We start from the raw sequence: 22,127 nt of genomic DNA, 5'->3' as shown, positions 1-22,127 counted from the left end.
TTAACTGCTATATAAGTAATTGCAAAAAAGAAAAGAAATAAGGAAATGAAGAAAGCAAGCAAGCAAGAATGAAACCCAACCAACCAAGCAGGTGATTAAGGCCAGTGACTGTTAGTAAGGAATCAGTATGCGAGGAGGTAGATAGAGAAAGCTCTTTTGAGAGAGTGAGTTTTCAGCTGGGTAAAGAGTGTTCCTGTCCTAAACCTTTATTTGCTGTGTCTCGTTAGGGGGTTCCAGAGGGTTTGAAACTGCAACAGCAGATTCTTTCTCTTCAGCAAAAGGCCTTGTTTTATGTAATGAAGAATGCAGCTTTGGATTTCCCAGGGCTCTGCTGTAATCTTGTAGGACCTTAGCTATTAAAGCCTTTGGACTTCCCCTCTGTGAAGTTGGGGAGTGAGGTTTGATTATTGTTGCAGCTATAACAGTATCCTCATAGTCTGGAGGAGGGAGAGCTGAACGCTGTCTTGTCCCTTCTCAAACATGGGAACAAAGTCAGAGGGCAGGGCTGCCAGGTGCTGCAGGTTCCCTGAGTTTGGGAAAATGGAAGCCCACCTAGTTGAACAGTTCATTCTTTGAATTTTGAACACTTGCTGTCTCCTGACGCGTAAGTGGCCCTACATGTTTCACATCCAGTTACCTATTGAGCTAATTTTGAAACTGGCATGCTGGGTTTGGTCTGGGCAATTCCTAAGTAGACAGTTGATCCCAAGTACCAGGTAGGCCTGGCCCTAACTTCAGTGCCTTCTCCTCCCCGGTGCTGTTGACTCAGGGCATCCCGCTATTCATTAAGTTAATGCTTGTTCTTTCTTTGCTAGCCGAGATGCCGCGGCAGTTTCCCAAGTTGAACATCTCTGAAGTGGATGAGCAAGTCCGGCTCCTGGCGGAGAAGGTGTTTGCTAAAGTGCTCCGAGAAGAGGACAGCAAAGATGCACTGTCCCTGTTCACTGTCCCAGAGGACTGCCCCATCGGGCAAAAGGAAGCCAAGGAGAGGGAGCTGCAGAAGGAGCTGGCGGAGCAGAAGTCTGTGGAGACCGCAAAAAGGTTTGTTCCCAAGGCTTGGTTTTCGTGTACACAGAGTCATGCAGACCACAGGCAGGCTGTGGGTGTGTGTCCTGATATGAGGCACCTCATGGAGACTGGTATGTCCCTGGAGCTGTGTTGGTTTCTTAACCAAGACCACTTAACTCACCTCTTATTTGTTGAGGGATGTCTCGGTGCCTCTGTTACACTGAAAAGATCAAAACCCACTTTGCTGCTGATGTGTAAAAATACACACCATTTCCAAATGGCATTTCTCTTTCCTTTTTGGAAATGTGAGGATTTCTTAGGAGACAGCAATTGTACTTCTTCTCATCACTTGACAAGCATTTTGCATTACTAATGAACGCAGCTTACTATTTGCCGGGTGCTCTGCTGGGACTGGAGATGTTATAATGAACAAGATAGATAAAGTCCCTGGGTCTAGACAATAATTAAGTAACTGGACAAATTAACTTAAAAATTACAAGTTATGATAAGTGCTGTATCAGTCAGGGTCCAATCAGAAGATCAGAAACCAATGAAGTATTAGAATTTTAATGCAGGGAATTGGTTACACAGGTGATAAAGAGCTGAGAAACCAAACAGGGGAGAGAGAGGCAGCTCAGAGATTAGACACAGTAAGGAGCAGCTACTACCCCGGACAGGAGTGACAAGGAAAGCAGTAGTGTTGCTGGTGGCAAGGTGGGATCGCACTGGGGAAGGTAGAACTGTGGTGGCCTTTCCAGTGGAAACTGGAGCCAAGGGGAAGAGGTGGCAGCTGCAGAGATGCCTCTCAAGGCAGAGATGGAGGCAGGCAATACCTAGCCTGACCCTTCCTGCACGTTCGAGGTTCTCCCAGTGGCTGCCATGGGCCAAACCTAGCCAGAATCCTGCTGGCACCCTTGGGAAACACAGGAGAGGATAAGGAATGGATCTGAGGGCATACAGGCCCAGGAGCAGTGCAAGTGCTATGAAAGGGATGAATAAGGAGGAAAAGGGGATGGGGGAGAGAGAGGTGGGGAAAGAGAGAGAGAAAATCCTTTTTTAGACTGGAAAGTCAGGGAAGGTCTCTCCAAGGAGGTGACATCTTAGCGGATGCTTCAGGGTATAAAGGAGCTAGCTATGTGGGCTTCCAGGTAGAAGAGTCAGCTAGGGCAAAGGCCTCCCAGTTTCTTCGAGGAGGCTCATGTGGTTAGAGGTCTGTTAAAGGAAGAAGTGCTGCGGCCAGGGTTGGAGGACTTGTGGGGCCCAGATCAGACTGGCCTTGTGCTCCCTGATAAGAAGTTTGGATTGGAGTCTAAGTGTAATGAGAAGCCCTCATCCTTTCACAGTTTATCTCACCCCGGGCTCTATCTAAGTTTCCGCCTGGTCTTCCACCCTGCAAACATCAATAGTTGACATGGTAGACCTTTGAACCCTCTCGGACCTAGTCCGTGATCACAGTAGATACTGCCTCAGTTTTAAAGGCAAGTCTTTTCCTGTCTTGGTTATGTAGAAGCAGAAGCTCAGCATTTCCTTAACTCGTTTGGAAAGAAGTAAAAAGCTGACTACTGGTGTAAAGGCAAGAACAGAGCTTCACCACTCATAAGACCAGTGCTTTCCTTCCTTGGAAGGACGGTGAGCCCATAAAGGCAGGAGTCATTGGTGCCATTGGTCAACCTCTGAGTGCCAGCCTTGTGTTGGAGAGGGTGGGGTGGCCCCGGCCCCAGCAGTGTGCTCATCCCTGGAGGGTCAAGAAGAGTATGACTGTAGAGACTCTCAGTCACACTCCATGGGTGGAACAGAAGGGCTGACTTCATCAGCTGAATGGTCTGCAGGGCCTTCTGTGTGTTACGAATTGAGCATTTCAGACCCTTAACAATGAGAGGAAAAGGAATCCTGGCATTTTTTATTTCCAGGAACAGTAAGTTTCTAGGACCAGTTTCCACTACAGAGTGACACTGGGCCTGACATCTGCTGAAGAGACCGTGTTCTTTTCAATGCCCAGACTCAGGGCGAAATGAAAGCTTTCTTACTCTAAGTCCGAATGGTGCTCTGTGGTTTCCAGAAATTCCCCTGCAAACTTCTCTCCAAAAACTTTGTCCTGTCCTTGCCTAGGCTATGCTGTCTTAGTTTGTATCTGTCTGCCCCATTTGACTAGAAGCTTCTTGAGGACTAGATCCAGCGTGAAACTTAGTTGTTGGTGGGCAGTGGATATCCAGCAGAGGAAGACATCCTGCCTCCTCATTGCCACCACAGACACTACATCAGAGTGGCTGCAATTTCTTGGACCTCTGTGTTCTGCCACTCACTGGCATGCCCTGTGATCTTGGGCAAATTAGGAAACCTCTCTGGGCCTCGGCCCCGTCTTCATCTATAAAGTGGAGATGCTAACAGCTGTCCACTTTATGGGGTGTTGTGAGGAATGAGGGAATCCACAGGTAAAAGGCTTAGGACGGTGTCTGGTTACAGTCGATCCTGAGTAAATGTAAGCGATTTCTCTGAGTTCCTGCTGCTGAGACAGGGAGCAATAGCAACTCCTGCCATTGAATACTTACTGTGGACTAAGTACTGGCCTGTGTAGGTTGGATTCATTCCTTAATTCTCATATCAAGCTTATCAAGTGGATATTCTTAGTATTCTGATTTTGCAGATTAGGAAATGAAGGCTCAGAGAAGTTGAATTTACTTTCACAAAGACACATAGTGAGTAAATGACAGAGCAAGAACTAGAGCCCACATCTTTTGAATCTAGACCCCACACTTCAACCACAAGGCTATCCCCTCTTCAGGCAGGGGTGGAGTCTTCGGTTCCCTGGTCTGTAGACCCTGGAATGACACTAGGTGCTGCTCCCTAGAAAGTAGTTGTTGCTTCTAAATGAAATGGAGGGAAACTGGCCAAAGCTCCTGCTCTGTCCATTAGCTTCTTTCCTGAAAGAAAGCCTGGTGCCTGGACTGTCAGACGCCCCAGCATCCTCTTCGGGGGTCCATGCACACCCAATTTTGTCTTTTAGTTTCTCTTCTCACTAGAGGTGCCTTTATATGTAAATGTTCAAAAGTTAACATTTTCATGGAGGACACCCTCTCCCCAGCTCCCTCTCCGTCCGTGGCACCTCCCATCCCATCTCCTATTTATTCTTCCTTTACACAGAGTTCTATAATCTGGCTATCTTGTTTCTTATCCTGTGACAGATTTAAAGAAGCAAATTAGAAGTAGAGAGAGAGACGCCTATAGGCAGGGTCACAGAGATGATGTGTGGTGATTATAAGCCTGGGCTTTGGGGTCAGACTTATTGGGTTCAAGTGGCAGCCCTGTCACTTACTACGAATGGCCTTGGTCAAAGCTCTTGACTGCCTGAGCTGGTTTCCTAAAGTGCAAAATTGGAATAATAAAAGGACGTACCTTGTGAGAATTAAATGAGCTAATACACAAAAAATCCTTAGCACAGTGCTTGGAGCACCATTAATGTTCCTGTTTTGTTATTGTTGTTATTTGACAGTCAACAGTGAGAGAGGAAACAATTACAAAAAGCAGACACAAGAATTTGAAGCACAGTAGTTTAGGGATAACACACGTATGAGATCATAACTGGATAATACAGTGATAATCCTGAGTCATTGAGAAAACTTTAAATTATGTTCAGCATGCTTTGAGGAAGAATGCAGGAATTACGTATTTTTTTAAGAAGCCAGACCAAAATTGATTTTAAAAAAATTAGGATATAGTTAAGGCTGGCAAGATGGCCAGATAGGAACAGCTGTGGTCTGCAGCTCCCAGCGATATCAATGCAGAAGCTGGATGATTTCTGCATTTCCAACTGAGGTACAGGTTCATCTCACTGGGACTAGTTGGACAGTGGGTGCAGCCCATGGAGGGTGAGTCAAAGCAAGGTGAGGCATTGCCTCACCCGGGAAGCACAAGGGATGGAGGAATTTTCTTCCTTACCCGAGGGAAGTCATGAGGGACTGAGCCTGAGGAACTGTGCACTCTGGCCCAGATACTGTGCTTTTCCCACGGTCCTTGCAACCTGCAGACCAGGAGATTCCCTCTGGTGCCTACACCACCAGGGCCCTGGGTTTCAAGCACAAAACAGGGCAGCTGTTTGGGCAAACACCGAACTAGCTGCAGGAGTTGTGTGTGTGTGTGTGTGTGTTTTTTTTTTTTTTCCTGTACTCCAGTGGTGCCTGGAACATGAGTGAGAGATAATCATTCACTCCCCTGGAAAGGGGGCTGAAGCCAGGGAGCCAAGTGGTCTGGCTCAGCAGGTCCCACCCCCATGGAGCACAGCAAACTAAGATCCACTGGTGGCCAGATGTGGTGGCTCATGCCTGTAATCTCAGCACTTAGGGAGGCCGAGGCGAGTGGATCACCTGATGTCAAGAGTTTGAGATCAGCCTGGCCAACATGGTGAAACCCTGTCTCTACTAAAAATACAAAAATTAGCTGGGTGTGGTGACAGGTTCCTGTAATCCCAGTTACTCAGGAGGCTGAGGCAGGAGAATCGCTTGAACCCAGGAGAAGGAGGTTGCAGTGAGCTGAGATTGCACCATTGCACTGAGCCTGGGTAACAAGAGCAAAACCAGTCTCAAAAAAAAAGATCCACTGGCTTGAAATTCTCACTGCCAGCACAGCAGCAGTCTGAGATCAACCTGGGACACTCGAGCTTGGTGTGGGGAGGGGCGTCAGCCATTGCTGAGGCTTGAGTAGGAGGTTTTACCTTCACAGTGTAAACAAAGCCACCAGGAAGTTCAAACCGGGTGGAGCTCACAGCAGCTCAGCAAGGCCGCTGTGGCCAGACTGCCTCTCTAGATTTCTTCTCTCTGGGCAGGGCATCTCTGAAAAAAAGGCAGCAGCCCCAATCAGGGACTTATAGATAAAACCCCCATCTCCCTGGGACAGAGCACCCAGGGGAAAGAGCAGCTGTGGGCACAGCTTCAGCAGACTTAAACGTTCCTGCCTGACAGCTCTGAAGAGACCAGCAGTCCTCCCAGCACAGCGTTCAAGCTCTGCTAAGTGTCAGACTGCCTCCTCAAGTGAGTCCCTAACCCCCGTGTATTCCTGACTGAGAGACACCTCCCAGTAGGGGCTGACAGGCACCTCATACAGGAGAGCTCTGGCTGTCATCAGGCAAGTGCTCCTCTGGGATGAAGCTTCCAGAGGAAAGAACAGGCGGCAGTCTTTGCTGTTCTGCAGCCTCTGCTAGTGATACCCAGCCAAACAGGGTCTGGAGTGGACCTCCAGCAAACTCTAGCATAGGGGCCTGACTGTTAGAAGGAAATCTAACAAACAGAAAGGAATAGCAGTCCAATCAGAGACCACATCTGAAGGTCACCAGCATCAGAGACCAAAGATAGATAAATCCACGAAGATGGGGAGGTAAACGAGTGCAAAAAGGCTGAAAATTCCAAAAACCAGAATGCCTCTTCTCTTCCAAATGATATAACTCCTTGCAAGCAAGGGAACAAAACTGGACAGAGAATGAGTTTGACCAATTGACAGAAGCAGGCTTCAGAAGGTGGATAATAACAAACTCCTCTGAGCTAAAGAAACATGTTCTAGCCCAATGCAAGGAAGATAGGAACCTTGAAAAAAGGATAGATGAATTGCTAACTAGAAAAACCAGTTTAGAGAAGAACATAAATGACTTGATGGAGCTGAAAAACACAGCATGAGAACTTCATGAAGCATACACAAGTATGAATAGCTGAATCGATCAAATGGAAGAAAGGATATCAGAGATTGAAGATCAACTTAATGAAGTAAAATGAGAAGACAAGATTAGAGGAAAAAGAATGAAAAGGAATGAACAAAGCCTCCAAGAAATATGGGGCTATGTGCAAAGACCAAACCTACGTTTGATTGGTGTACCTGAAAGTGATGGGGAGAATGGAACCAAGCTGGAAAACACTCTTCAGGATATTATCCAGGAAAACTTCTCCAACCTAGCAAGACAAGCCAACATTCAAATTCAGGAAATACAGAGAACACCACAAAGATATTCCTTGAGAAGAGCAACCCCAAGACACATAATCATCAGATTCACCAAGGTTGAAATGATGGAAAAAATGTTAAGGGCAGCCACAGAGAAAGGTCAGGTTACCCTCAAAGAGAAGCCCATCGGACTAACAGCAGATCTATCTGCAGAAACCCTACAAGCCAGAAGAGAGTGGGGGGCAATATTCAGCGTTCTTAAAAGAATTTTCAACCCAGAATTTCATATCCAGCCAAACTAAAATTCATAAGTGAAGGAGAAATAAAATTCTTTACAGACAAGCAAATGCTGAGAGATTTTGTCACCACCAGGCCTGCCTTACAAGAGCTCCTGAAGGAAGCCCTAAACATGGAAAGGAACAGCTGGTACCAGCCACTGCAAAAACATACCAAATTGTAAAGACTATCAACACTATGAGAAACTGCATCAATAAGTAGGAAACTGCATTTTGCATAATGGGCAAAATAACCAGCTAGCATCATAATGACAGGATCAAATTCACACATAACCATATTAGCCTTAAATGTAAATGGGCTAAATGCCCCAATTAAAGCACACAGACTGGCAAATTTGGTGAAGAGTCAAGACCCATCAGTGTGCTATATTCAGGAGACTCATCTCACGTGCAAAGACACACATAGGCTCAAAATCAAGGGATGGAGGAAAATCCACCAAGCAAATGGAAAGAAAAAAAAGGCAGAAGTTACAATTTTAACCTCTGATAAAACAGACTTTAAACCAACAAAGATCAAAAGAGACCAGCAAGGGCATTACATAATGGTAAAGGGATCAATGCAACAATAAGAGCTAACTGTCCTAAATATACATATGCACCCAATACAGGAGCACCCAGATTCATAAAGCAAGTCTTAGAGACCTACAAAGAGACTTAGGCTCATACACAACAATAGTGGGAGACTTTAACACCCCATTGTCAATATTAGACAGATCAACGAGACAGAAAATTAACAAGGATATTCAGGACTTGAACTCAGCTCTGGACCAAGCTCCAACCCAAATCAACAGAATATACATTCTTCTCAGCACCTCATTGCACTTACTCTAAAATTAACCACATAATTGGAAGTAAAACACTCCTCAGCAAACGCAAAAGAATGGAAATCATAATAAACAGTCTCTCAGACCACAGTGCAATCAAATTAGAACTCAGGATTAAGAAACTCCCTCAAAACCACACATCTACGTGGAAACTGAACACTCTGCTCCTGAATGACTACTGGGTAAATAATGAAATGAAGGCAGAAATAAAGATGTTCTTTGAAACCAGTGAGAACAAAGACACAACATACCAGAATCTCTGGGACACATTTAAAGCAGTGTGTAGAGGGAAATTTATAGCACTAAATGCCCACAAGAGAAAGCAGGAAAGATCTAAAATTGACACCCTAACATCACAATTAAAAGAGCTAGAGAAGCAGGATCAAACAAATTCAAAAGCTAGCAGAAGACAAGACAAGCAGAATAACTAAGATCAGAGCAGAACTGAAGGAGATAGAGACACGAAAAACTCTTCAAAAAATCAATGAATCCAGGAGCTGGGTTTTTTTTTTGAAAAGATCAACAAAATAAATAGACTGCTAGCAAGACTAATAAAGAGAGACAAAGAGAGGAGAATGAAATAGACACAATCAAAAATAATAAACGGGGTATCACCGCTGATCCCACAGAAATACAGACTACCATCAGAGAACACTATAAACACCTCTATGCAAATACACTAGACAATCTAGAAGAAATGGATAAATTCCTGGACACATGCACTCTCCCAAGTCTAAACCAGGAAGAAGTTGAATCCCCGAATAGACCAATAACAAGTTCTGAAATTGAGGAAGTAACGAATAGCCTACCAACCAAAAAGAGTCCAGGACCAGAAGGATTCACAGCCGAATTCTACCAGAGGTACAAAGAAGAGCTGCTACCATTCCTTCTAAAATTATTCCAAACAATAGAAGAAGAGGGACTCCTCCCTAACTCATTTTATGAGGCCAGCATCATCCTGATACCAAAACATGGCAGAGACATAACAGAAAAAGAAAATTTCGGGCCAATATCCCTGATGAACATTGATGTAAAAATCCTCAGTAAAATACTGGCAAACCAAATCCAGCAGCACATCAAAAAGCTTATCCACCATGATCAAGTCAGCTTCATATCTGAGATGCAAGGCTGGTTCAACATACGCAAATAAATCAACGTGATCCATCACATAAATAGAACCAATGACAAAAACCACACGATTATCTCAATAGATGCAGAGAAGGCCTTCGATAAAATTCAACACCCCTTCATGCTAAAAACTCTTAATAAACTAGGTATTGATGGAAATATCTCAAAATAAAAAGAGCTATTTATGACAAACCCACAGGTAATATCATACTGAATGGGCAAAAACTGGAAGCATTCCCCTTGAAAACCAGCACAAGACAAAGATGCCCTCTCTCACCACTCCTATTCAACATAGTATTGGAAGTTCAGGTTAGGGCAATCAGGCAAGAGAAAGAAATAAAGTATATTCAAACAGGAAAAGAGGAAAGCAAACTGTCTCTGCAGATGACATGATTGTATATTTAGAAAACCCCACCATCTCAGCCCCAAATTTCCTTATGCTAATAAGCAACTTCAGCAAAGTCTCAGGAGACAAAATCGATGTGCAAAAATCACAAGCATTCCTGTATACCAATAACGGACAAACAGAGAACCAAATCATGAGTGAACTCCCATGCACAACTGCTACTAAGAGAGTAAAATAGCTAGGAATCCAACTTACAAGGGATGTGAAGGACCTTTTCAAGGAGAACTACAAACCACTGCTGAAGGAAATAAGAGAAGACAAAAGCAAATGGAAAAACATTCCATGCTCATGGATAGTAAGAATCAATATCATGAAAATGGCTATACAGCCCAAAGTAATTTATAGGTTCAATGCTATCCCCATCAAGCTACCATTGACTTTCCTCACAGAATTCAAAAAAAAACTACTTTAAATTTCATATGGAACCAAAAAAGAGCCTGTATAGCCAAGACAATTCTAAGCAAAAAGAACAATGCTGGAGGCATCACGCTACCTGACTTCAAACTATACTACAAGGCTACAGTAACCAAAAAAGCATGGTACTGGTATCAAAACAGATATATAGACCAATGGAACAGAACAGAGGCCTCAGAAATAACACCACACGTCTACAATCATCTGATCTTTGACAAACCTGGCACAAACAAGCAATGGGGAAAGGATTCCCTATTTAATAAATGGTGTTGGGAAAACTGGCTAGCCATATGCAAAAAACTGAAACTGGACTCCTTCCTTACACCTTATACAAAAATTAACTCAAGATGGATTAAAGACTTAAACATAAGACCTAAAACCATAAAAACCCTAGAAGAAAACCTAGGACATTCAGGACATAGGCATGGGCAAAGAACTTCATGTATAAAACATCAAAAGCCATGGCAACAAAAGCCAAAATTGAGAAATGGGATCTAATTAAACTAAAAAGCTTCTGCACAGCAAAATAAATTATCATCAGAGTGAATAGGCAACCTACAGAATGGGAGAAAATTTTTGCAATCTATCCATCTGACAAAGGGCTAATGTCCAGAATCTACAAAGAACTTAAACAAATTTACAAGAAAAAAACAACCCCATCAAAAAGTGGGCAAAGGATATGAACAGACACTTCTTGAAAGAAAACATTTATGCAGCCAACAAACATATGAAAAAAAGCTCATCATCACTGGTCATTAGATAAATGCAAATCAAAACCACAATGAGATACCATCTCATGCCAGTTAGATTGGCAATTATTAAAAAGTCAGGAAACAACAGATGCTGGAGAGGATGTGGAGAAATAGGAACACTTTTACACTGTTGGTGGGAGTGTAAATTAGTTCAACCATTGTGGAAGGCAGTGTGGCGATTCCTCAAGGATCTAGAACTAGAAATGCCATTTGACCCAGCAATCCCATTACTGGCTATATACCCAAAGGATTATAAATCATTCTATAAAGACACATGCACATGTGTGTTTATTGCGGCACTATCCACAATAGCAAAGACTTGGAACCCACCCAAATGTCCATCAATGATAGACTGGATAAAGAAAATATGGCACATACACACCATGGAATACTATGCAGCCATAAAAAAGGATGGGTTCATGTCCTTTATAGGGACATGGATGAAGCTGGAAACCATCATTCTCAGCAAACTAACACAAGAAGAGAAAACCAAACACTGCATGTTCTCACTCATAAGTGGGAGTTGAACAATGAGAACACATATACCCAGAGAGGGGAACATCACACACTGGGGCCTGTTTGGGAGTGGAGGGCTAGGGGAGGAATAGCATTAGGAAAAATACCTATGTAGGTGATGGGTTGATGGGAGGCAGCAAACCACCATGGCATGTGTAACAAACCTGCACGTTCTTTACATGTACCCCAGAACTTAAAGTATAATTTAAAAAAAAGAAAAAAATTAGGATATAGAGGGAACAAACATCATTGAAAAATTTGGCTATCTAGGACAGCCACTTCCCTAGAATGTTTTGAGTGAAATTGAGAAACATATGTGCATTATGAACTGAGCATAGCACCGCTAAAGCGTTGCTAAGTCACTTCATTTTATGACACTTGTGAAAATAAGAATGGGGAACTTTTTAAAAATTCAGGGTCATTGACAAAGGAGCTTCATTTGAAATAGTCAGTTTATCCCCTTTTAAAGTTAGGGAGAGATTGGGCTGGGCACAGTGGCTCACGCCTGTAATCCCAGCACCTTGGGAGGCCGAGGCAGGTGGATCACCTGAGGTCAGGAGTTGGAGACCAGCCTGGCCAACATGGAGAAACCCTGTCTCTACTAAAAATATAAAAGTTAGCTGGGTGTGGTGGCACACGTCTGTAATTCCAGTAACTCGGGAGGTTGAGGCAGGAGAATCGCTTGAACCTGAGAGGCAAAGGTTTCTGTGAGCCAGGATCACCCCACTGCACTCCAGCCTGGCTGAGGGAGGGAGACTCGGTCTCAAAAAACAAAAAAAACAAAAGAAACAAACAAAACAACAACAACAACAAAAAAAAACAGGGAGATTGGGAAGCCAAGGTGGGTGGATCACTTGAGGCCAGGAGTTTGAGACCAGCCTGGCCAACATGACAAAACCCCGTCTGTACAAAGAATACAAAAATTAGCTGGGCGTGGTGATGTGCGCCTATGGTCCAGCTTTTTGGTAGGCTGAGGCACGAGAATTGCTTGAACCCAGGAGGTGGAGGTTGCAGTGAGCTGAGATCATACCATTCCATTCCAGCTTGGGTGACAGAGCCAGACCCTGTGTCAAAAAAAAAGCAAAAATAAAAATAAAGTTGGGGAGAGAGATTGTAACACTTAAGTTAACAGATAGTACAGATTATACTTCAGTTTGATTTCCGTGTCTTTAGGGAGGAAGGGCAGCTGGGAAGGATTGAGGAAGGGAGAAGCAAAGGTGAGTGGCAGAAGATGAGTGGAGATTACAGTAGGCCAGGAGGGGTTGGGGGGAAGGGAGGATGGAGAAGGACGGGGTAGGTTTCCAGAGCGGAGCTCAGGGAGAGAGACAGGGTGGGGCTGTGGGTGTCCACACCTGACTGGCTGCAAAGTGTGAAAATCAAAGTTACACCCACCTGGCCAGGATGCTGGTCATCTGGCTGCACATGCAGAGTGAGGGGTCTCTGTGGGCCCCTGCTCTCTCTGTAGGGACCCCTCTTATAGTACCCATCGTGCAGCATATTCTCCAGATAGGCTGGGACCTCTGGTCTCAAGTACAGAGGTGGTGCCACCTCCTCTTAGTTCCCTCCTTAGATGGGGGTCCCAATTCCAAGTGAGCCCATGCAGGGACAGCAGTAGCAGTGTGAGCCTGTGGAAGTGGAGGATGCCTGTCCCACCTAATGGCATTCAGATTCCCAGTATTCGCAAAACCCTGTGCTGGTTTGTGACTCCTGATTCCAACCTTTAGCGTAACAATTCTCATGTGGAGGGGCTGCCAGAATGGGCTGAGTGTGCGTGGGGGAGGAGTTCAAACCAGCCTCCATGTTCTGAAATGTCCCCCCTCTGACCCCGTTGCTCCACTGCTCCCACTCCAGTCTGGATTAAGTGCCTCCTCTGGGGTCCCAAAATATCCAGGCCATCTCATTACCCCAACCACATTGTATGATAATCTGTGGAAGGGTCTGGGTTCATCTCGGCCATCAGTCAGCCCCTGGAGGCAGGAGTTATATTTTATCTACTCCTCTACCCCCAGGGCCTGGCACACAGTAGTTTATTGAATGAAGTGGGGTCCAGGTGTGGCCCCCGGCTCATAGTGCACATATGAGAGCCTGGTGAAAGGTTGGCTTCAGTGCCCCTCCCTGCCTGTTAGTCATCTGGACAGACCACACAGGGCAGTGGGCTTCAGATGGCCCCTGGGAAGATGCTGGATATTCTCTAGGAGAGCAAGGAGGGCCAGAAAGGCTCCTCACTTTAGCATATGAGTGCTATATAGGGAAGACCCTGGGAGCCTGATTACCCAGAGTGGAGGACGGCTAGGGAGTGGAGCAGAGTAAGGGAGGGGACTTAGTGACTGTCAGGGGCAACCAAGGGCCATAGAGCAGGTGGAGCACCAGACAGGTGCTGGGAGGCGAGATGCTGTAACAACAGCCCAGGTGACCTGATCAACTCTTTGTCTTGTGGACCTGGTTAGCAAGAATGTGCTTGTGCGTCAGGAGGATCATCTATTTCAGGGATGACAAAACTGCTTCTGGCCCTTTGAGCCCTCAGGCTTGGCCTGGAGCTGGTGTCCTCACAGCCCCACACTCTGCCGGCTCCTTGGCAGGAGTGTGCTTCTGCCAGGTGCAAGTGTGGGTGGGGGCAGGAGGGGGTGTGCCAGCTGTGGCCCAGCAAATGCTGGTGCCCCAGGGGCTAGTGCAAGGTGCAGCAGGTGAGACAGTGGACAGACAGACCTTGGCCCATCAGAAGGAAGTACTTTCTAACAGGGGCACCAGATCAGTTTTGTTCACACACACACTCATAGACACACTCACTCACTGTATTAGTTTGCACTTCTATACAAATACCTGAGACTGGTAATTTATAAAGAAATGAGGTATAATTGGCTCATAGTTCTGCAGGCCGTACAGGAAGCATGGCAGCATCTGCTTCTGAGAAAGCCTCGGGGAACTTTGACTCATGGTGAAGGCAAACTAGAAGCAGCTGTCTTACATGGTGGGAGCAGGAGGAAGAGGCAGCGAGGGTGGGTAGGGGAAGGTGCTGCACACTTTTAAATGCCCAGATCTCATGAAAACTCTATCACTAGAACAGCACCAAGGAGATGGTGCTAAACCATTCATGAAGGATCCACCCCCATGATCCAATCACCTCCCACCAGGCCCCACCTCCAACACTGGGGATTACAATTGCACATGAGATTTGGGCAGAGACATGGATGCAAACCATGTCACGCACACACCCTCTGACACTTACACCCACACACCCAGTCACTCAGCTCCAACCCTCTGCCTTTACTGGCTGGGCCTTGGTTGTATAGAATGGATGCTAGATTTGGGCCTAGGGGAGGTAGAATTTCTAAAATGGCCCACACAGATGTCCCTCCTTAATCTCCAGATGCGGTGAATAAGATGAGTGAATATCATCACTCCTGTGATGATGTTATGGAACATGGCACAACTGACCTTAAGATGGGGGTTTATTGGTAGGCCTGATTTAATCCCATAAGCCCTTAAAAATAGAGAGCTTTCTGAGAGTAGGAGGGGAGGGCAGAGAGAGTCAAAGCAAGAGCACAATGACCACTCTTGGCTTTGGAGATGAAGGGGGCTATGTGCAGGGATTGGCATGAGGTCAGTAGGAGTTGAGAGTGACCCCTGGTCAAAGCCAGCAAGCAGCCTGGGACTTCAGCCTTATGGCCACTAGACCTGAATTCTGCCAACAACTGGAATGAACTTGGAAGTGAATTCTTTCCCAGAACCTCCAGACAAGAGCACAGTGTGGCTAACATCTTGATTTTGGCCTTTTGATACCCTGAGCATAGAGCCCAGCCAAGCCCACCCAGACTTCTCACCTATAGAACTGTGAGCTAATAAATGGCTGTTGTTTTAAGCCATCAAGTTTGTGGCAATTTGTTCTGCAGCAATAGAAAACAAATCCAGGGTCATCCTTGGGCTCCACACAGCTTTTCCAATTTTCCGAGATACAAGCTGTGGTTAACTTCCAGTTCTTCCAAGCCCAAGGGGAGTGAGCCCTGAGGAGTTAGCCCATCTGTGGCTAAACCTATCCCTCGTGCCTGCAAAGTCTGAGCTCCCGGCCTGCAGATGCTCATACGTGACAATTTGGAGCTCATCTGAAGACCAAGGTTGTCGCCATAATGGATATCCCCAGGAAGGAGAATTCTTTGGGCACCAGTTTGTGGGGCCTAACTTCCTCACTGGGGCAGAAGAACATTCCCAGGATAAGCCTGGCAGGCCGTTGGCTTAGGCAGCCTCCCAGCATTTGGGTTGTAGTGTTTGTGTGTGTGTGTTTTAACCTTTCTTAGCTGTTGCTCACCTTAGATGTCACCTGTTGCTTCTTGTTGGTAGGGCCAGACCTCAGGCAGCCTTGGCTAAGGCATTTGGGGGTGAGGTTGCATGGAAATAAAAACAGTGATCTGGCAGGCATTTGAGTGACACAGAAACCAGAATCTCATGCGTCTCAGCTGAGGTCAGAATGTTTTGGGGAGCCCGAAGTAATGGCTCTTTCTCTGGGTGTGAACATCCAAAAGATGCCAAAGGGAGAACCTCATCCTCAAGGTGAATCCGCCTGTGAGGAGTGACTGACAAGGTGGCATCCCTGGGGCAGGATGCTTGACTGAGCTCCATTTGATGGAGGACAGACCAGCGAAAGCTGAGGCTGGGGGCTCCCAGGGCTCAGGTTGAGTTTCCCGAAGCAGCCCAGTGCGTCTCTTAGCAAGACCAGAGGCAAGGGGAAGGTAAATTCCTGAAAAGGAGCCACCTCTGTCTTTCAGGTTAAAATAGCCTTGTCCCAAAGATGTGATAACACGGTGTAGGCAGGTGGGAACCAGAGGACCATGGCAAGCACTGGGTGTGTAAACACAGGAGGAAAACTGTGGTTCTTGAAAACTCGTCAGTGAGGAGACCTGGCCACAGGCCAAGAGGAGGAGAGCTGCTTCCAGGTGAGCCCTGAAACCTATTTGGGGATCAACCGATTTCTCCAGGCCTGTGGGTATCACACTAGTACCTGGGGAGGAGAAGGGCTCTGGTGGGTCACAGTTGTTACTGAGTCCTTGCTAGTGGCTGTGGTTGTGGTAGAATAAGCACTTAGGAAGCTACTGGGCCCATGGCACAAGGTAGGGCAGGTAGTTAACTGGTTTCTGGCATTGGGCACTGTGGGCTGGCACCGTGGGGAGGCCGGGTTCCACTGGAAGCAGAAAGAAACACGAGGTGGGAGAAGAGTACTGATGGCCTCATCTTAATGCTGGGTAATTCTCTTCCTGCAGAAGAGACTTGCGGTGACATCATGTGATGTCTATTTCATGAATGAGGAAGGTGGAGTCATCACAAATCAGCCTTGCAAATAAGCATGGGCTTGTGGCATTTTAAACCAACCTTGGGCCCAAGAGCCAGTGTACTCATCTTTTGGTGCCAAGGCAACAGGTCCAGAGGGACCTGCATTTGGTGCTGATCAATCCCTCTCCCCAAACAGAGGTACATATCTGTGCTTGCTCCAGCAGCGGCAGCCAGGATGGCACATGGCAGGCTAGAGGAGGGAGCAGCAGGGGTGGAGGCTGGATGGAGCAGCCACTGTGCCGTGTGACTTTGTGCCAGCCCTTTCCTATCTCTGGGAAAGTGTCTGTGAGAAGCAGGCTGATCTTGTAGATCTCCTTGGCACCCAGTAGGTCTGCTGCCCGCCATGGGGCCTATGATGCCTGTAAGCTTGGATGGCGGTCGCTAGTCCACGGGGGTCCTGAGCACTCTCTCTACTCCTTCTTCGTAAAACAAGGAGATCGGACTCATTGAGCATCCCTGTCTCTTCTGGCTCCAGTGCCCCAAATGTCTAACTGTGTGAAATGCAGTGTGCTTGTCTCTCTGTGACCCTATTCCTGGTCCTTTCTGAGACTGTTCATATGTTGGGACTGAGAGTTTGTGTTATCTGAAGCTAGCATGCTGTCCACACTGTGGGGAAAGCCCACATGATTTGCTATTGTCCTCCCCTCTAGTGCCCTGTGGTTTTAGAGCCCATGCAGTGTGGTCTGCCATTTGTCTGTCTGTCTCCTGAGGCATTTGCCTGCTTTAATCTTCTGTGGGCTGTGCAAACAGCCCTGAGTGGTGCATGGTGACCACAGGTAGGGGTGTCTGGAGGGCTGTGTTCTATCTCATGCAGACATGTGTAAGAGGAAGGCATGAATAATTAGAAACTTCTTAATGGTAGGGCCAGCACCAGTGATTAATCATAGCAAAATTCTCCTGCCACACACATAGCAAAGAGTCTTTATCACTCGCCCCAATTAGCTGCTGATGTCTCCCACTTTTCCTTGTCCTTGGCTCTTAGAAAGAAAAGTTTCAAGATGATTCGGTCCCAGTCCCTGTCTCTGCAAATGCCGACACAGCAAGATTGGAAGGGCCCCCCGGCAGCCAGTCCGGTCATGTCTCCCACAACCCCTGTGGTCACTGGAGCCACTTCCCAGCCCACGCCAGCACCCTATGCCATGCCTGAGTTCCAGCGGGTCACCATCAGCGGAGATTACTGTGCCGGGGTAAGGCATCGGTGGGAGTGTTCAATGTGCCTTGCGTGCAGAGGCCAGGGGCCCCATGGGCCACAGGGTCGTGCCCACCTCTGGAGCCTGGTCCTGTCCGTGGGTGTCTGGGAGAAGGTAAAGAGGAGGCACAGGAGGCAAGGAGGGTCCTAGCAGAGGTTGTGGGGTGTGGGTGTGGTGTCTCAGTGGCTGCCTGTTCCCTGTGAGGAGGGCCCCGGGGTGCAGGCTGGCACACTGTGTCTGTGGCTTGTAACTTCCACATGTTCTCTAAGTCTAGAAAGCTGGAATTGGTCCCTGTAGCCCGATGAGAAAGGTGCCAGCTTGGGCCTTTCAGTGTTGCCAAATGTTTAGTAGATTCAAAGTCATGGTACTGAATGGTTTGTGTGAAATTAGTTGTTGCTAAATCATCTCTTCTTACATGTAGGTTCAGTACCCTTAAATATAGGCTAGATCCCCTCAGCTGGGAAGAGAGAATCTTGTTTAGAAATTGAGCAAATTGGTTTACACTAAGTGAGTTAATGCAGTCACTGAAAATGTGCTAATTTCACCGGATTGGATGATGCATTTTTTATGCATGCCTACTTCTTGGAGAGAAATATCACTGAGTTAGTGCCAGGGTTAAGTTTGGCTCCAGTGCCCTGGCCCCAGCTCACTACTTACGCCTCAGTTGGCTTCATTAGTCTCTCTTTTTAACAGTAGCTGAGAAAATATGGTGAATCTGAGACAGCAATGCAGCTTATTGCTCTTCCTATAAAATTTCCCATAGCTTTCAAAAGTTTTTTGGTTATATGTAATGGAGAACACTTGCATATGGTACAAAATTTAAAAGATACAAAAATGGTATCAATTCACCCATTCTCCTCCTCAGAGGCAACCATTAGTTTTGGTTTCTTATGTATTCTCACATATATGGTTTATGTACCTACAATTATTTATGCATACATAGTTTATTTACTTATTTTTATAAAAATCGTAGTTTACAATATACATTATACTGCATCTTGCATTTTCCACTTAACAATACATCTTAAAGATAATGCCATATCAATATGTACATAACTTCTTTGTCCTTTTAAAAAATATGTACATAGTATTCCTTTGTGAGGATGTATCATAGTTTATTTTAATTAAGTTCCCATGGTTGGGAGTTTAGATTGGATTGAGAAAAATGCAGGCCTTGTCTGGAGATTAGCGTCTTGACCATGAGTCTTTGGTGTTCACCCAGCCTCAGGCAGGTGGGCAGAGCATTGGAAAGCAAGAGTCGAGGTGGGCCGACCACCAGCTGAACGGGAGGACATCAGCCCGTACCATGTACTAACATGTACTAGCTTCTTTCTCCTAGTCTCCTGGCTGGCACAGAGTAGTACATGGAGCATCTGAACTGGGCAATTGGTCCTCAGAAAGCTAAGTGTCCATGAGAGGCAGGCTGATCTTGCAGATCTCCTGGCAGCAGTAGGTCTGCTGCCAGCCATGGGTCCTGTGATGCCTGTAAGTTTGGCTGGTGGCCACTAGTCCACAGGGGTCCTGAGCATCCTCTCTGATGTCCTTAGCCATGGCCTGAGCCCCTGTCATGCTGAGTCCATTGGTTGCCCAGAGAAAGTGTTTGGCTTTGTTGTTGGCTGGGACGTATTTTTGTCTAAGATGTCTGTGTCTGCTCACCTATTCCTGCTGCTCTCAGAAGCCATCCACTGGGAGGTATAAAAGGAATTAACATACCCTATGGGGACATTTAGAGGCAGGAAAGGAGAATCTACCACCGTAACAAAAAGCAAGAAGTAGTATTTAGTAAAAGTATAAAAACATGCATAGGAAAAATATATTCAGACTTCTTCCCTCTGAGGATGGGGTAGGGAGGAGGGTAGAGTTTTAGCTGTATCTGTGATGATTTATTTCTTTAAACTTGTGAGAAATTTGAAAGAATTATGCTAAATATTAATATTGTCAGCTTTAGAAGGTAGATTATATTATCTTTGGTGCCTGTGTGTATGTTTAAAATATTGCAAAATTGAAAATGATGATTTTATTAAAGCAGAGGGGAACACTTTCAGGCCCCAGCCCTCCCCACTCTGGGCTATGCCAGCATGTGGTGCTTCCCTCTGCTGCACCCCTTACCCCGCATTATGTCTGTATGGCCACTTGTCTCCTCAAGCATTTTTCTGTGATTCTCATCCTTCCCAAACAGATTAAGATTAATGAGCCCATTGGAAGGTGGGAATTTATCTCATTCATCTTTGAATATGAGGCTGCTCTGGTAAAGCAGAACATCCTTAGACTTTGGGACTCAATCAGGTTAGAGTCTGAAATTTGACTTTGTAGCTTCATAAGTGATTTATCCTCCCTGGGCCTTAGTTTTCCCATTTGCAAAATGGGTTGCAGTAAGGAGCAAAATGAAATCTATGGAAAGGTCTGGCACATAACACATGACAATGGGTCTTGTGGCCTGGATGAGTTGGGTGATTAACAGATTTAATCAGAAGTGTGGGGTTGGCAAAGAAGCAGGCTGAGCATGCAGAATTTGCTTTTGCTTTTTGTTTTGTTTCGACATATGAAGGACACATGAATTTTATCAACTCAAAATGATGGCGCTCATCGCCTTCAGGGGTAGGACTCAGGCTTTGTCCCTTCATGGGCCTGGTGCAAAAACAGACTTTTGGCTTAATTAGCTGAATGTGAAGCCAGCTTCTGGGTGTGCAGGCTGGAGCACTTGTCTCTCTTCCAACGACCCTCACTCCTCCTGTGTCTCCTGTGTTGGGGGTCTCCAAGACCATTCCCAGTTTGGATGATTCACCAGGAGGACTCACAGGACTGTGCATATAGCTGTACTTACAGCTTTCATTTATTACAGTAAAGGATACAGAGCAAATCAGCAAAGGGAGAGATACTTGGAAGATACGAGGTGCAAGCTTCCAAGGTCCTCTCCCAGCGGAGTCATCAGAACATACCGGATACCTTCAGCATCACATTGTGACAGCACATGTGGGAAGTGTTGTTTACCAGGGAAGCTCATTAGAGATTCCGTGCCCAGGGTTTTCACTGAGGCTGGTCACACATCTGCATAGCAGATCTCAAGTTCCAGGCTCCCAGAAGGAAGGCAGGTGTCCAATGTGAACCATATTGTTTGCACAAACAGTTTAGGTGCAGTGAACCACTCTTACTGGTCAGGGAGTGGTGAGAACCCTCCTGAAATCCAGGTTCCCAGATACCAGGCAAGGGCCAGTCTTACAAGCACGTCTTTCCAAGGATGGCAGTCTCAGGCCTGCTGCGTGAACCCTTTCCTGCCTGCCTCCCTTCTGCAGATCACTTTGGAGGACTACGAGCAGGCAGCCAAGAGCCTGGCCAAGGCTCTAATGATCCGGGAGAAGTATGCAAGGCTCGCCTACCACCGCTTCCCGCGGATCACATCCCAGTACCTGGGTCATCCGCGGGCAGATACTGCACCTCCGGAAGAGGGCCTTCCAGGTACAGAGCTCTGGCTGGAGGTTGGGTCCCAAGTGTGGGTGGACCGAGAGCTACTCAGGGCTTTTTGCTGGCTTGATCTATTTCCCCTGATGGTATTTTAAGAGGACAGTGTTCTTGCATTGACTTCTCCCACACTGATGTTTGATGGTTCCCCCAAGGATTGATTGTATGTGTACTGTATGCCTCACCTGTGCAGAGCTGAACTGTTGAAGTTAAGAGAGAGAAGTAAAAGACAGTCCTTGTTCTTGGGAGTCCATCAGGGAGACAGGCAGTCTCATGTGGGATTTTTTTTTTTTTTTTTTTTTTGAGATAGGGTCTTGCTCTGTTGCTCAGGCTGGCATGCAGTGGTACAATCACTGTTCACTGCAGCCTTAATCTCCTGGGATCAAGCAATCCTACCACCTCAGCCTCTCGAGTAGCTGGTATCCAAAGGCACACACTACCACACCCACCTAATTAAAAAAAATATTATTATGTTTTGTAGAGATGGGGGTCTTACCATGTTGCCCAGGCTGGTCTCAAACTCCTGGACTCAAGTGATCCTCCTGCCCTGGCCTCCCAAAGTGCTGGGATTATAGATGTGAGCCACTGTGCCCGGCCTCATGTGGCATATTTAAAAGAACACAATCACACAGTAAATGCCAAATTGGTGGTAGGGTGGATTGGGGAGGGAGTAGGAACAGAGGGCATGTTCCCTGGGAAGATGATGTAGGCTCTGGTGTCAAACACAGCTGCATTTGTATCTGGCCTCCATCAATTTCTTGGGATTTGGGGAAAGATATTTCTCCAAGCCTCACTTTGTAAAATGTAATCTATAAAATGGAAATGCAAATAATATCTGTCTCCAAGAGCTGTCGTGAGGATTAAACAAGAGAATGCATGTCAAGTACTTA

General features: G+C 46.2%; 1 protein-coding gene across 6 annotated transcripts in view; it reads left to right on the top strand.

Annotated features, from left to right (window-relative positions):
* The window catches only part of AMPD3 (adenosine monophosphate deaminase 3), a 56,594-nt gene that overhangs the window by 9,793 nt on the left and 24,674 nt on the right, over positions 1–22,127 (top strand). For 4 of the 6 annotated variants that reach the window (XM_050757408.1, XM_050757404.1, XM_050757407.1 and 1 more), the window contains exons 2-4: positions 816–1,041; positions 17,571–17,775; positions 21,072–21,234. In XM_050757408.1, the coding sequence (XP_050613365.1) occupies positions 821–1,041; positions 17,571–17,775; positions 21,072–21,234 (589 nt within the window). In that variant the 5' untranslated portion in view covers positions 816–820. Of the gene's footprint in view, positions 1–815; positions 1,042–2,053; positions 16,195–17,570; positions 17,776–21,071; positions 21,235–22,127 lie in introns of those variants that run through there. The other 2 variants (XM_050757409.1, XM_050757410.1) reach the window with 2 other exon arrangements.

The sequence above is a fragment of the Macaca thibetana genome, chromosome 14 (assembly GCF_024542745.1).
Source record: "Macaca thibetana thibetana isolate TM-01 chromosome 14, ASM2454274v1, whole genome shotgun sequence".
NCBI classification, from domain to species: Eukaryota; Metazoa; Chordata; class Mammalia; order Primates; family Cercopithecidae; genus Macaca; species Macaca thibetana.
Note: the sequence above shows the minus strand (reverse complement) of the source record. Positions and strands in the feature narration are given on the sequence as shown.